This window comes from Solanum verrucosum, unplaced genomic scaffold (genome assembly GCF_900185275.1).
Source record: "Solanum verrucosum unplaced genomic scaffold, falcon-dt-bn FXZP01000099.1, whole genome shotgun sequence".
Taxonomy (NCBI): domain Eukaryota; kingdom Viridiplantae; phylum Streptophyta; class Magnoliopsida; order Solanales; family Solanaceae; genus Solanum; species Solanum verrucosum.
The window spans coordinates 2526-19589 of NW_026020338.1; the positions used below are offsets into that span (position 1 = coordinate 2526).

A 17064-nucleotide genomic window follows, 5' to 3' on the forward strand; every position below is an offset into this window, starting at 1 on the left:
AAGATGGAGAATCAATCAACAAAACTCACTGTTGAGACATACATCACCATTGATGAGCTCCTGTCAGTACGGGAAAGAATAAAGAAGAAAAAAGGAAAAGAAGTGAAAAAGTTATTAACAGAATTGGAAGAAGACTTTGTAGCTAATAGGAGAGAATTACATAAAAAGAGAGTTGAACAGAATTTCACTACCAACTAGGGGAAAAACAAATCATGAGGTATAATACCTATATTTAAGCCAAAATTCTGGGCTTGGGGGAGAGAGCTGCAAAGTTTCTGAAGAGACTGGTTGTTGCTGCAGATTCTCAAAGACAGCTCCAATGAATATTAGAAATAAGAGCTTTGTTTCTTAGAAGAGGAGCAACTGGCTTCATCATGGTGTCCCAATGCAATGTTCTGTTGGTTCATCTTTATACAACAAACGGAATCCAAACTCCTTCGTTTCTCCGGAGAACGATAATGTAATAAGCCCATAGTCATTTGGTGTTTTTCCATTTGCCTTAGATGTTTCCCATAAGCCAGCAAGAGATACCAAGAAAAAATGAATCGTAGGTTCAGTATCACATTCTGAATCGTCGGATGATTCTGTATCATAATATGGAAGGAAGGATAATTCTAGTTTCTGGGTCATCCCATCATCACATAAGGGAATCAAGTCAACTGTGGTGTCAACTAGGTTGCCAGAGTAACATACAACTAATCCCAAGAAGTTATCCGATACATACCAATTTTCAGGCAAATTGATCGATACACTTTCATCCTTTCCTTGATGGTGGAACCAACATGGGATCTTATTCTCATCATGCACAATGGTAAACACTCTTTGTGACAAGGAATCTGAAGCAGAGATGTCATTCAGCAAGGAAACGATGTCCTGAGACAAGGAACGTGGAAGTGAGATATACATGGAATTTAGATCCCTCATCACACTGTCTAACATGTGAATATCCGACTTCACATTCATGCTTCCAAGGATTTCCGGAAAATTTTCTAAACTAGAGCACCCCTCTAGATTCAGATATTCAAGGGAATCGATGCACAGAACTGGAAGCCTCTTGAGACATTTACAATTAGTCAACTTTAATGTACAGAGTTTTTTGAGACGTCCCAGGGAATGATGAACCTCTTCAAGATTTATACAATTTGACAGATTCAAAGTCGCCAAGTTTTGCATCCCTTCGAAACCTAGCAACTCTTTAAGCTTCTTGCAATCTGATAGGTCCAAAGACCGAAGAGCACCAAGTTGGGCTATGCTTTGAGGCAAATGCTCAAAATTATTTCCAGAGAGATATAACTCATTCAGAGAGGATAAGGATCCAATGTCTTCCGGAAGACCTATTAGATTGCAGTAACTGAGATTCAGAATCTCCAACAAGCGTAATCCGTCAGACACCGCAGGGAAAACAAAGTACACTCCATCTTTAAGGCCTACTTCTGATTTTTGTTTTGCGAACCGCAAGAATTGAAGCTTGTTCAAACAGACAATGGAAGGCGGAGGTTGCAAAATTAGAGTATTTTTGGCATCAAGCCACTCCAAGTTCTCTAAATCACCTATCTCTTTTGGTAAGCTTTCAAGTTTTGAGCATGCCGACACATTTAGCTCCACCAAATTTTTCAACTTACAAATACTGCTCGGAAGTGTTACAAGGTTTTCTAAACCTCTCAAGTCTAGGCACTTTAACCCACTCTTTAACTTCAAATCCATGCTTCCGAGGATTTCTGGAAACATTTCTAAACTAGAGCACCCCTCTAGATTCAGATATTCAAGGGAATTAATGCACAGAACTGGAAACCTCTTGAGCCTTTTACAATTAGTCAACTTTAATGTACATAGATTTTCGAGACATTTCAGGGAATGATGAACCTCTTCAAGATTCATACAATTTGACAGATTCAAAGTCGCCAAGTTTTGCATCCCTTCGAAACCTGGCAACTCTTTAAGCTTCTTGCAATCTGATAGGTCCAAAGACCGAAGAGCACCAAGTTGGGCTATGCTTTGAGGCAAATGCTCAAAATTATTTCCAGAGAGATATAACTCGTTCAGAGAGGATAAGGATCCAATGTCTTCCGGAAGACCTATTAGATTGCAGTAACTGAGATTCAGAATCTCCAACAAGTGTAATCCATCCGACACCACAGGGAAACTAAAGTACACTCCATCTACGAGACCTCCTCCAGAATTTTGTTTTGCAAAACTCAAAAATTTAAGCTTTTTCAACTGGACAATGGAAGATGGAGGTTGTGAAATTAGAGTACCTCTAGCATCAAGATTTTCCAAGTTTTCTAAATCTCCTATTTCTTCTGGAAAGCTTTTAAGCTTAGAGCAATCCGACACATTTAGGCTGACCAAACTTTTCAACTTACAAATGCTGCTCGGAAGTGTTGCAAGGTTTTCAAAACCTCTAAAACCTAGATCCCTTATTACACTGTCGAGCATGTGAATCTCTAACTCAGCTTTCATGTTTCCGAGGATTTCTGGAATTTTTTCTAAACTAGAGCAATCCCGTAGACACAGATAGACAAGAGAATCAATGCACAGAGCTGGAAACCTTTTAAGCTGTTTACAATTAGTCATTTTTAATGTACAGAGCTTTTTGAGAAGTCCCAGGGAACGATGAACCTCTTCAAGATTTATACAATTTGACAAATTCAAAGTCTCCAAGTTTTGCATTCCCATGATGCTTCTTGGCAACTCTTTAAGCCTCTCACAATATGACAAGTCCAAGGATCGAAGAGCACCAAGTTGTTCTATGCTTTGAGGCAAATGCTCAATGTTAATTATACTGAGATTCAGGGTCATCAAGTTTGGCATCCCCATGAAGTCTGGCAGCTGTGTAAGCCTCTTGCAATTTGATAAGTTCAAGGATCGAAGAGCACCAAGTTCGGATATGCTTTGAGGCAAATGATCAAAATTATTTCCCTGGAGATTCAAGTGTTCCAAAGAGGATAAGGATCCAATGTCTTCCGGAAGTCCTCCATCTTTTAAATTGCAGTAACTGAGATCCAGATCTTCTAATGAGTGTAACCCTTCATTCACTTGAGGGAACTCAAAGTACACTCCCCCTTCGAGACTTACGTTATATCTTTGTTTCGCAAAACTCATGAATGTAAGCTTGTTCAAGCAGACGATGGAAGACGGAGGTAGTGAAATTAGAGTCCCTGATGCGTCAATCTTCTCCAAGTTTACTAAATCGCCTAGATCTTTCGGCAAGCTTTCAAGTTTATAGCAATTCAACACATCAAGAATAACCAAACCTTCCAACATGCCAATGCTGCTCGGAAGAGCTACAAGATTATCCAAATGTCTCAGAGTTAGGCACTGAACAATATATGATGGCAGTTCCCTTTTCTCAGAGTCCCACATCTTAATCTGTAAGTTCTGCTTCGTTCTTCCACGGATTTCTGGAAATTTCTCTAAACGGGAGCAGAACTTTAGATCCAGATATTCAAGAGATTCCACGTTAACACATGGAAACCTCTTGAGGCGTCTACAATATATCAAATTCAACCTCTTGAGTTTTGTGCGACATCCCAGGGAATGGTGAACCTCTTCAAGATTAATACAATTGCCCAAATCCAAATACTCCAAATTTGACATCTCCGTGAAATCTGGTGTTTGCGCCAGGTCTCTAGAGCGGCTGAGATCTAGCGTCCGTAGATACTGAAAATGCTGGTATTCAGAACACAAAAAGGATGAGAAAGGAAAACAAGAACAGACAGGTAAAAGAATCTGTAAAAAAAAGATTGGCTAAGGTTTCAGTACGTTTATCCAAATTTAAAAAAAAAATAGCCAAGGAAGTAGAGTTCCAACAGTGTTTTCTTTTTATACTCTCTTTAGATGCAATGACTATTTATTTCAACATTGTATTTTTCTATAAAATAGTTGAACATAAGTTACCCTTCATGTCTGTCCCACTACATGCAATCTTAGGATGAGATTCATATCTTGCTAGGGAAATGTTTGAACCACTTAGCTTCTTATAAGTTAATATATGATAGGAAGATTTGGGAGAAAAACGACATAAAGATCTTCCAGTAATAGATATGAGAATAACCCAAAATCTATCTATCTATCTATCTATCTATATCTATACTACCTTAAAAGCATGAACTCCCTAACTTAATGTTAAATTACTATAATACTCCCAACTTAAAACACCCAATTTATTATATATTCTATATTTAATATTATATTTATATACACTATATTATATTAAATGCATACACCTTTTTACATTGATGGGTAATGACTTTTTCAAAAGGTTGTGACATTTTTTTATAGAGTTGTGACTTTTCGATGAGTTATGACATTTCCAAAAAGTTGTGATTTTTCTGAAGGGTTGTGACTTATCTAAAAAGACACGATATGCAAATTTTCATATTATCCTTTGTTGTCTATAAATAGAGGGGGTTTCTCACACTTTAAAACTACAAATTTTGTAAGTCTTCTATTCTTCTACTTAAAACAAGGAAGATTGTGAGAGTTGTTCAATTATGCAATTACAATATTTTTTTGTGGGTAAATTAGATAGATCAATAAAAATTGATGCAAAAAGGAGAATGAAATAACTCAACTTCAAACGAGAAAAGTATCGTAATAATTAATATGCACTCATTTTCATAGCCATAAAATATATTTTTGCAGAAACTCTTCCTTGACAAGAAGTTCAATGATTTTCCGTTGCACAAACTACAACTTGGTGTTTAGAATCTGAAAAGTCTCGAACTGTTGGAGAAAAAGTATTTGATCAAAAACTTGTTTGAAGAATCCTAACTACATTTAATAAGTACTCTTTCGTTTTCAATTTATTTGTTGTACTTTTATTTTTATTCAACTTCATATAGAATGTTCTTTTTTTATTGGGAGTGAGGACACATCTTTAAGACCACAGGGTTAGAAGACATTTTTATATATTCTACATATGATCCTTAAATTAAAAGTCTTCTTTATTTTTTAAAACTTCATATCAAATTAAAATTAGACCAATCCATATCTATCATTTTTTTAAGGGAAAAAGGTCAAATATACCCCCGAACTTTCAAAAATGGTATGTGTATATCCTTCGTTATACTTTTAGGCCATACATACCCTTACCGTCATAATTTTGGATCATATATACCCTTTGATCAAACGGAAAAACACGTGGCATGATCTCAAATATTTGCCCTATTTTATCTTATTTTATTTTTTCATCCAAAAATTTAATCTCTCTTTTCTTTCACTCTCCATGTTCATATTCTATTTCTCCCTCTCTCGGCGCCGGCGGCACCAGAAACGTCGATACTGTTTTTCCCTCTCTCATCGCCAGCGGCACCAGAAACGTTGATAATGTTTTTCCCTCTCTCATCGCCAGCGGCACCAAAAATGTCGATCCTGTTTTTCCCTCTCTCGTCGCCGGCGGCACCAAAAATGTCGATCCTGTTTTTCCCTCTCTCATCGCCGGCGGCACCAGAAACGTCATACTGATTTCCCTCTCTCGTCGCCAGCGGCACAAGAAACGTCGATGTATCGCCGGAAAATTCTCTCAATCTTCAACACATTCCACATTTTTATATATAATTTTAATTGATCCCTCATCCATAAGGAAAGAAAACTAAATTATCAGTTAGGGCTCGTATCTGTTTCTTAGCCAAAGATTGAACTTTTGATTGATTTTTTTCCTAATGTGTTTGAGATTTAGGTTTTATGATGTTATTTTGGAAAACACTTTCTGAAAGATCTAATTGTTTAAGTTTTTATTACATTTGTGAAGGATCAAATTCCGTCCTCTTTTCTCTTGGTGCTCAGATTTGAGCAGCTTGATCTGCTCACTTTTTTTGTTTTTGAATTGTGAGTGTCGAATTTTTCTCCAACGTATTTTGGTCTACAGAGCTTGAAATTGCAGATCTACAGAGCTTGAAATTGCAGATTTTCACCATTGATTGGAGATTTATGGGAGGGGAGTGATGAAAATCTAGAGAGCTTGAAAATTGATCATTGTTGAATTATTGGCATCAAAAGTTGAGAAGGATCTTGTCAATAATGATTAATATAATTGGAAATGGATGTTGATCAAGCTCTGGAGATGGGTGTTGGATCGTGTTGAAATTAGATGCATTGATAATGGAAATCAACAGAGATCAGCCAAAAGTAGAGTCGTCAATATGGGCTAGGCCCGTTGGGCAGGCCTGGCCTAATCCGTGATTTGATAGGGTTGGGCTACGATTTTTGGAGCCCATTTAAGAAAAAGGTTTTTTAGCCCGGCCTGAATAAGCCTGCCGATTTGTGGGGCTTGAGAAATATGGATAGGGTCGGCCCGTGGGCCAAATAAAAATTAATTAAAAAAAAAAAATAGAGTATCAAAAATAACAAGAGTCTAAACTCCAAATCAGTTTAAAGTTTGAAATATTACAATTTAAATACAAATTATGTTTATAAAATATGTATTACATAAAATAAAAATTTCCTAAAATTTCTAAGAATCACTATATAGGCCGTAGCCTATGGAATATTGTCATAGTTGTTGTGTTTTATTATGATCATTGGAAAACAATTAGATTAATATTTTTATTTAGCTATTTATGGTTTTACTTGAAATCAAACTTAATAAATATTATAAAGATAATTTTATTTGTGGATTTGATTAACAAGTAGTAACACAAACACCATGTAATATTATCTTGTCGATATTTATGATAATATTTTTAAATTATTATAAAAATATACTTTTACGAAAAGAGGGCTGACCCGGCAAGCCCGTAGCCCACGTACTTGTGGGCTGGGCCGACCATTTTCCGGCCCACACCAAAAATGGGCTATCCCGGCCTGACCCGTCAAATTTCAAAGCCTGTATGGGTTAGCCCGGATGGGGTGGGCCAGCCCATATTGACAGCTCTAGCCAAAAGTCAATAAATGGATTTAAAAAAAATAATTGGATAAAAAATAAATTTTAGATAAAAAAATAAAATAAAATAAGGCAAATATTTGAGAACATGGCATGTGTTTTTCCGTTTGATAAAAGGGTATATATGATCCAAAATTATGACGGTAAGAGTATAAATGGCCCAAAAGTATAACGGAGGATATATACATACCATTTTTGAAAGTTCGGGGGTATATTTGACCTTTTCCCTTTTTTAAAAATCTATACTACCTTAAAAGAATGAACTAATAACTTAAATGGTAAATTATTATAATACCCCCAACTTAAAACACCAAATGTAGTATATCTTCTATATTTTATATTGTATTATATTTATTTGTGTATATTATATTATATTATATTATATTATATTATAGTCAGACAACTTTACACATTGAAGGGTTGTGACATTTTCGAAGAGTTATAACATTTCTAATGAGTTGTGACTTTTCTGAAGGATTGCGACTTTTTCGAAGATTTATGACTTTTCCGATGAGTTTTTGACCTTTCTAAAGGGTTGTGACTTTTCTAAAGGGTTGTTACTTCTTTTTGATAAGGCACCATGAGCAGTTTTTCATACACTATCCTTTGTTGGCCGTAAAAAAAAGGGGCTTCATCACTTCTATATTTTTATGATAAGAAACAATATGCACATACTACTACCACACATTTTCAACTATAAATGGACGGGTTTCCTCACATTTTCAAACTACGGTTTTTTATGTTTTCTATTCTATTCTTCTCTTCTTAAAACCTCAAGTTTGATTTACAAACGTTGACAATCTCAAAGTTCAGTGAAACTAGAACACTCCATAACATGAATGTTAAATTAATCTAATACTCCAGCTAAACATCCAATTTAGTATATCTTCTATATTTGATATCAATATTTATTTATATTTTATTATATTAAAAGTAAGAACACCTACAAAACAATAATAACAAAGTAATGCACTATGGGGAAGGGAGTAGAAAGTTTATTTAAGAGGTGTAACTAAGAGATTTTAAGAGTGACTAATTTTTTATTTAGCAATATTCATATTATTTTTAAAAATAGTGTGGTACATGGTTTGATTTTCACATGCAACGCACGTGCGTCAAAACTAGTTATATAAAATATATTAATTTGAGTTTATGTCATTTAAAGACACGCATCATAATTTCAGAACAAGCCAAAATAATAAGTATATCAAATAAAACAGGCTGAAAGAAATAGTATCTGTGCATCACTGAAGGACAAAGATAGTTAGAGAGAAAATAAAAATAAACAAGAATTTAATTATTGTACCTTTATTCCCGTCCATAAATAACGCAGTGAACTGAAGCGGAGTTGAAGATGAACAAGCCTTTTGGGTTCAAAATTTTCTGGCAATGACTCCCAAGGAAAGTGATTCCAGACAAACCAACGCAAGCTGTTGGGCAGGTACTCAATGGAGCCATCATGGCAAGGGGAGCAATCTTGGGACCATATGTATAATATCCTAAGTATTTTCATATTTTTCATGGCCTCTTTGCTAAAGCATATTTTCCCATCATAATGAAACCAGATTGCTTCCATTTCCTTGGTCCCCTGGTAAAAATGATCATTTCTTTACAAAAGTATAACTTCAAATGTCGTATAAAATTCAATTGCCAATATGATTACTTCCTCAATCCTCCCAGTGCCAAATTAGCGTACAATATTTGTTAGGTCTTTTAAATGAAATATGTTGCTTAAGAGAAGTATACTTTGTGCAATTAGTTCAACAGTTCTATATTCTATGGAGTTGCACATTTTCTGAGAAGTGCTTTAGAGTCAAGTCTGAGAGTTTTTTCATGCAGTGACAGAATAAAATTGTAAAGTAGTAGTGCCAATAACTTGTAATTTCAACCTGATTGAGTTAGTATATATAAAATCTCAAACAAAATTCAAGTTAGTTCAAAAAAAGAAGTTGGCTTAAACAGAGTAAGTGGCTACTAGACTAAGGGTGTGTTTGTTTGGTATGGAGGAAAACATATGCTTTCCAATTTTCTCATATTTGGTTGGGTAAAATATTTTTCAAATCAACTTATTTTCTTCAAATTCAAGGAAAATGACTTCCCTTCAAAAATTAAGGAAAACATTTTCCAAAACTTTCCTCCAACTTCAAATTACAATTTTTTTTGTTGAAAAAATAAATTTAAAGCTCATTTTTAAAAAATATTTTTGAACTTCAATTTTTTTATTTTTTTACCCCACCCTCACCTCGTCCCCCCTCCCGCCAGCCCCCTACCCCTCCCCCCAAAAAAAATAAAAAAATTAAAGTTTGTTTTTAAAAAATATTTTCAATTTCAAATTTTTATTTTCACCCCACCCCACCCCCTACACTCTCCCTCGCCAGCCCCACTACCAGCCCCCCACCCCCCAAAAAATTAAAGTTTGTTTTTAAAAAATATTTCAAATTTTTATTTTTTCACTCCCACCCCCACCCCCACCCGTGACCCCCCCCATCAGCCCCCAACCCCTCTCCAAAAAAAATTTAAATTTGTTTTTAAAAAATATTTTTTAATTTCAAATTTTTATTTGTTTTACCCCATCTCACCCCCCCCCCACCACCACCACCACCCCAACCTTCCCAAAAAAAAAAATTAAGTTTATTTTTAAAAAATATTTTCAATTTCAATTCAAAAATTATTTTCTACTCTCTAGTAAAAATAAAAGATATTTTCTCCAAAATAATTTTCATTAATAAATCAAACACTAAAAAATCTTTTCCGAAAAATACTTTCTACTCACCAACAAAACATGAGAAAATAAGTCAAAAATTTATTGTTTTCCAGGAAAACATTTTCCTTCATACCAAACACACCCTAAATCATGGCTTAGTAACATAAGAAAAAACAAATTAGGCAGTGGTAATTAAAGTGGCTACTTGACGAACTAGGCAGTGTTAGACAGTTAATGTTACTTGCTTGTACTACTAAAGTAAGAAACTGATGTGACTCAAGTGCGGAAATATGAAGTAAGAAGAACAAATAATGGAATTGACCCTATGTCTTTGGAATATGAAAACTAGAAATTGAATATTATTGTATTGTTTAGTCTACTTACTTTATTGTTGTCCATCATTTCTTTAAAATCTTCATAGTCCCATATTCTGCTACATTTGCCCGCATCCTTCTGAATTTTCACAATATATTTACCCATATCTTGTATTAAGTCATGCATTTCAATTGTATCATCTTCAGTTAAGAACACGAGAGATTTTTCAATTAGGACATCCAATCCATACTCAGCTCCAAAATCACAGCTCTTAAGGATTTGCATGACTTTCTTTTTTTCATCTCCTCGGAAAAAACAAGCTATATCTAGAAATATTTGTTGTTCTATGGGCTCCAACCCATCATAACAAATTTTGAGTTTTTCAACAATTTCTGAGCTAGAGTTTTCCTTTATTTTGTCAACAGTTCTTCTCCACTGAGTTAGGCCTTTCCTATGCAACAAAGAACCCCACACCTTGAGGGCATCAAAACAAATTTTGAGTTTTTCAACAATTTCTGAGCTAGAGTTTTCCTTTATTTTGTCAACAGTTCTTCTCCACTGAGTTAGGCCTTCCCTAGGCAACAAAGGACCCCGCACCTTGAAGGTTGTTAAAGGAAAAGGAAAGCCTTTAGCATGATGTACTACCTCCAACGAGAAATTCTTAAAACGCTCATCTGGAACTTCTTTTCTGAAAGCATACTGATTGAACAGTCGCAAATCTTCAAGATTACGTAGTGTAGGCACTTCATTTATTGCAGCAGCATCCTTCCCTATCAAATCTCTATTTCTAGTTGTTACAACAACTCTGCTACCATCACCAAACCAACCAACATCACCTGCTAAATACTCCAAATGATCTCTTTCATCAATGTCATCAAGCACAATTAGCACCTTCATAGAAGAAAGTCTGCTCGGAATCATGCACTTCCCCTCTTTCTTATTGTTGACGTAATCATCTGTCTCTCCTAACAGTTCAGAGAGAAGAGTATTTTGTAAATAATGCAGTTGATTCTTTTTGGCATTTTCTTTAACATCCTCGAGAAAACAAGCAGCTTTAAATTGAGATGAGAATGTATCAAAAACAGCTCTTGCTATTGTCGTTTTGCCGACTCCCCCCATTCCCCAGATCCCCACAATCCGAACATCATTACTTTCCATCTCTAGCAGTGATTTTACATTCTCCAGATGAGTATCTATTCCAATAATATCTTGCAAACAAGATCTTAAAGAAGCGTTGCAAAATAAGGATGAAATTTTATTAACAATATCCGGAATATATTTTGATTCAATCCTATAAAAAAGTAAGAAGAAGATTGTTGATATATATACAGTTCAAAAATTCGACAAGAGAAGTACTTCACATTGTAGAGTTAGAGTTCTGCATAATTATGAATAAAGGGACAAAGCATATAAATTTAACTCACTCATCACGGATATAATATCCTACTATATTTGCAGCAGCAGTTAAAGCAGATCTCCATCCTTTCACCTTCTGCATTCCTTCAATATCATTATTATACATCTTTTCGTGTTCGGCAAAGGCTTCTGCAAAGCTCCCCGTTTGATTCCGAACATCTGATGGTTCCACATCATAGAAGACTGGCATGACTAATTGTCCATTTTTTTCCGTGCATTCCATGATCTTCACTAATTCATTCAAACACCACCTCGTAGCATAATTTTTTGAGAAAATGATTACAGCAACTCGAGACTCTTCTATAGCTTTCACTAGTTCTTTCGACAGGGAATCACCATTCTCTAGCCTGTTATCATCTAGAAACGTGAGTATTCCCTTGTTTTTTAAACCTTGGTACAAGTAACTTGTGAAATTTCTGAGAGTATCTTCGCCTCGAAAACTTAGAAAGACATCGTACTTCGATCCAGTCAACTGCGACGATCTAGCAGCAGCAGAAGAAGATGAAGAAGATGCCATGGATTCAGTTAATTAGTCGAAGAATAGAATCAATAGATTATGGTTGTGGTAAAGAGATCAATTGATGCTTCAATGGCTTATACTCCAGTCAACTATACTTATCTATAACATGTGGTAGGAAATTTCCCTGAAGTTCTAATAAAAAGAACACCACTGTGAGCTAAAAGTACAAGCACATTAAGCTACAAATTAGGAAGTTGGGGAGAAAGAAGAAATTCCCTTTCATTTTAGCTAGTGTTTGGTCCTAAGTTTCCAAATATTCTTGGCAAATACTCGCTATATCCGTAATTACTTGTCCACTTTTTTTTAGTTGTTACTTGTTCATTTTGATAATTAAGAAAAAACAATTTATTTTACCTATTATAACCTCAATTAATTATTTTGAAAAAATTTGAACTTCTTGAAAATCTTATAAATTTGTTTAATTCATCCACTTCATAATTAATAGGGGTAAAATAGTAAACTCAATATGTCAATTATTATTTTCTTAATAGGTGTGATAATTCAAAAGTGAACAAGTAATTAGGGACAGGGGGAGTAATATTTAGGCCAAGTTTTTGGTGAAATTACATCATGTGTTTGGCCCCAAGTTTCCCAAGAATATTTGACTATTTCAATAAAAATATGATTATTCCTAAGTTCTAAAAACTATTAAAAATACTCATAAATTTGTATTATCTATTTATAGTGAATATGTTCCTTTAAAAATAATAATCTTATAACATAACTGATAACAATCAACAACAAAAAAATAACAATATATGCAAAAGCAATACATTAATCGTATAGGCTCTCTTTCACTTTTCCTATAGTCCTACAAATGATATCGCATTTCATTGTTATTTAATAAACAGAGATGATTAATATGGTTGGTGAGCATGTTGTTTGATAGATAGAGTAGTAACCTGGTTATTTATTATTAGTAGTAGATAGATATGGTAGATAAATATTATGGGTATTTTTTATAATATATAAAAGTTTGAGGTAATTTTTAAATTTTTTAAAATTCTCAAATACTAGAACTTGGCCCAAAAACTAATTTTTTTCAAGTATTTGGAAACTTGGGATTCTTGGCAAATATATTTGCCAAGTTATATAGCCAAACACCACTGGCCAAGTTTTTATTTGGGGTCAAATGGGTCCTTAATCTCTCTTTTAATAAGAGCTGTGAATCGGTCGGTTCGGTTCGATTTGATTTGGTATGAAGTTTATTGATTTGACTTATGGATTATCAATTTGTAAATATGTAAAATCGTTATAGAACCGTTAAGATATTGATTTATAAGTTATTTATTTTTCAGTTATTAATTATTTCGATTTAACAACTAAGATTTGGCACAAAAAATAATGAGAATCACTTAAAAACAAGTTGACAAACCAAATGAATTATGAACATGAGTTGACATAATGCATCTTGCTAAAAAACAAACACCGTCACATTGTAGAATAACTAAGAGTTTGAGACAACCAGAAATAAAAGTATGAAACTTCTTCTATACCAAATGAATAAATATAATTATTTAATTTACTACTGCGTTATCGATTAATCCATTAAGAAAAAACCTCAAATCGTTAAGAATTGACAACCCGATAATTAAAAAAAAATCAAAATCGTTAAGGAAACCACTAAACCAATAATTTTCTTCGATTCGGATTATCAATTTTGAACATCACTACTTTTAGGGGTTGTTTGGTGTGAAGACAAGTTATAATGCGATGAGATTAGTTATTTTGATATTAATTTTTAGTGAAGATTTTGTGTGTTGTATTAAAAATAATATGCACCACATAATTTATAAGTATAAGTCGTTATTCCATAAGTCTAAATGATGTGAAAAGTGATGTTTAAAAAGAATTTGAGGAAGTATTTTTGTTATTTTAACTAGTTTATCTTGGATAAATTACCGCAAAATTATTATTCCATCCACATCCAAAGACAGACACAACTTATCGCTAATTATTAGTTCTAGGATAAGTTATTCCAAACTTTGTAAACAAGCAAAGAATTGAAAGTTACTAAAATTGAACTTAACATTATCTTCATTTATTCATCACACCAAACGCGTCCTTAAGGTTTTAGGCTTTTAACATGTTTTATCAGTTAAAAATTTAAAACGTATCTAAATTATCATACTATATTTTTTTGGGTATTATACATTAGTTATCTATTTTTAAATTTTTTATCTAAATTATCATTCTCTATATAATAAAACACATTTTGATTTTGAATTATCCAAATATTTAAGAGTCCACAGCCAAAAGGGCAAAAAAAAATTGTCAAAAATTTCAAAAGGGCACATCAAATTTTTTCAAAACCAAAAGGGCAAAATCGGTCTTGACGAAGCGATTTTCCTCTGACAAAATGATGAAAAATCGCTGCCCTAGCAACGATTTCGTCTAAAAACTTTTTTTCCTTTTTTTTTTAATTAAAAATCGTTGCTAGGGCAGCAATTTTGTATTTTTTATTATTATTAAAAATCGCTGCCCTAAAAAAAATTAATTAAAAATTGTTGTTGTGGCAGCGATTTTGTAAAATAAAAAAATTTAATTAAAAATCGTTGTTGTCAGTTTTTTTTTTCTTACACATTGCTGCAGAGACAGCGTTTTTCATGTCTAATGCTATTATTTTCATGCCTATTGTTAATTATTAATAATATAAAAATGATAAACAAGACGACAATATACTCAATAAAATCGTTGAAGCATGAAGAAAGCTGAATTCTATATCATAAATAATAATAAAAGAATCTTAAAAAAAAAATAAAAAAAAATAAAAAAAATTCTTAACCAAAATCGGAAAAAAAGTTTTCTTTTTTTGAGAAAATCGTTGCTAAGGCAGCGATTTTTTATTTTTGTTTTGTCAGAAGAAAATCGCTCCTGACGGAGCGATTTTGCCCTTTTGATTTTTTTTTTTTTTGATGTGCCGTTTTAATTTTTTTAAAGAAAAAAGTTGTCATTTTAGCTCCGGACTCAAATATTTAAACTCAATCGACAATAAGTGCGTAGAGGCTTAAAGAAGTCATATAAATCGATTCATGCAACATCTAATTTAAGAAGAAATTCCTTTTTCTATTTTCCTTTAAATTCTTCTCTTCTTCCCTTTTTTTTATCCATCACTTTTGCATTATTTCTAATATTTTCTTCCCCTTTCTACTTCTTCATTTCTTAGATTTTCTTCCTCTTTCTTCTTCTTCATTTCTCTATGAAGCATAAAATGTCATCCAAATCTAAAGTTTATTAATGAATCCTGATTTTCTTACCAAATTCAAAAACTAAATGATAAATTCAGGATTTGAAAGTTAGTGAGGGAAATAATAATAATAATAATAATAATAATAATATAAAAGGGAAAAAAGAGAGTTGGAACATGAAACTAAAGTGATAATTACAATTAATTTTATTGTAGAGGCATAGGAGGCAGGGTAGGTTAGCTTAAAATGTGTATCTTATTATTGTGATATCGACTTATTTTATATTATATTTATGTCACTTAGCAATTAAAAAAATCGTATACTTCTAATCAAACGACCATTTGTTGGAGCTAATTTAGAGTGGGTTAGTTTCTTAAACGTAAGATTTTTTTTAATAATTTTTTTTTTCATATATCTTATTTCAAAATTATTATCACCTTCTTAATCACTCAATATTCCGAACTCTCATTACTTGACCATATCAAATGAAGTGGAAATATCTCTTGAGATTTTAATATGGTGGGTGTAGGGTTTTGACAGACATTACTAGCTAGTTAGATTTTGGATGTTTACGTAATGGTATTTAACACTCTCTCCGTTTTAATGTAATAAGTTAGAATGAATCGAGAGTCTATTGAATTTGATCTAACTTCAATAACAATAATAATGCAATAACAATAAATCCAATAAATCTTAAAAGTCGAGTAAACTTCAATAACAAAAAAAAAATCAGTATAATCTCAAAAATAGAATTTGAAAAAGATAAAATATACGAGATTTTATCACTATCTCAAGAAAATAATAAAAATTGTTTTCGATAATCCTCGACTCGAGTAAATTCTTCAAATTCTAAATTCTTTTCTAATAGTAAATAAATTTCCCATGAAAAGTTCTGACCCATAGTCCCCTACACCTCGAAGAAAGTTAACATTAGTTACATCCTACGAGAAAAAAGGAAATTTTTTTTTGCAGTTACATATGTAATTGTCTTAAAATATTTTATTTAAAAGATTAAATAAATATGACCGTTGGGAACCAGCTGTATATTTTAATATTAATTTATTTTTTCTACAAAGTACAATTTTTATTTTACTTTGCACTGTCTATGTCTGTTTTTTGGTCTTAAAGAAGTCTGATGTACTAGAGCATTTACATGTAAAAAAAATGCATTAATAAACACGAACAAACAAACATGCACAACATGATAAATTTACTAGCTAGTTGTAACGGCTACCTATACAAAGTGTTTTTGTTTGTTTCTATGCAAACATTTTTTTATTCATCTGAGATCGTTCGATAGCTGATTTGGAGATGAGTTATGTAAATATTAAAATTTGTATAAGTAATATCACGTTTAGTAGTTTTGTTAGAAGATAAACTCTTTATGTATAAAATTAAGGGAAAATGCTCAAATATACCATTGAACATTGAGAAATGTTCAAATATTTCATCTGTTAAAAGTTTGGCTCATCAATGCTATTTTTGTTTGAGAAAAAGGCTTATCCATGTCATAATTTGTTAACTAAAATAACATAAATGAACAAAACTTTTAACGAATGACATATGAGCCTTTTCTCAATGTTCGATGACATATATAAACATTTTCCCTTTTTAAAAATGATATAGTTAATGACGTGGTCTAATCATAATTGATCATGTGTTAAAAATGATTTTGCACAATCAAAAATATTTTTAGTTAATAAATAATGATATGGATGAGTCTTTTCTCAAACGACAATGACATAGATAAACCAAATTTTTAACGAATAGGATAAACAAGTTTTTTCTCAAAGTTTAATGACATATATTAAATTTATTTAATCATAATAAATATAATTTGATATAAATATTTGACCCAAGTAGGCTCTAACCTTGCATTATTATATATTAAAAAGAATCACTTAAAATATACATAAATAATTTACTCAAAAACTAGTAAGCTATTATGTCCTTTTCTTCTTTAAGCTATGCGTGTATTTAAAAACCTTAATTTTTTTTTTTTGATTGTTTTATTATTTGACTGGTGACCAGGTCACAC

The 17064-nt window shown here is 32.5% G+C and overlaps 1 protein-coding gene across 1 annotated transcript; it reads right to left on the minus strand.

Moving 5' to 3' along the window:
• Positions 1-259: 259 nt before the first annotated feature.
• LOC125836946 (TMV resistance protein N-like) lies at positions 260-11835 on the minus strand. The gene is made up of 6 exons (XM_049516090.1): positions 11327-11835; positions 10500-11193; positions 9972-10376; positions 8190-8471; positions 3320-3669; positions 260-2425 (listed from the first exon to the last, which is right to left on the minus strand). The coding sequence occupies exons 1-6, from the start codon at positions 11833-11835 to the stop codon at positions 373-375; spliced, it is 4293 nt and encodes a 1430-aa protein (XP_049372047.1). The 3' UTR covers positions 260-372.
• Positions 11836-17064: the final 5229 nt, after the last annotated feature.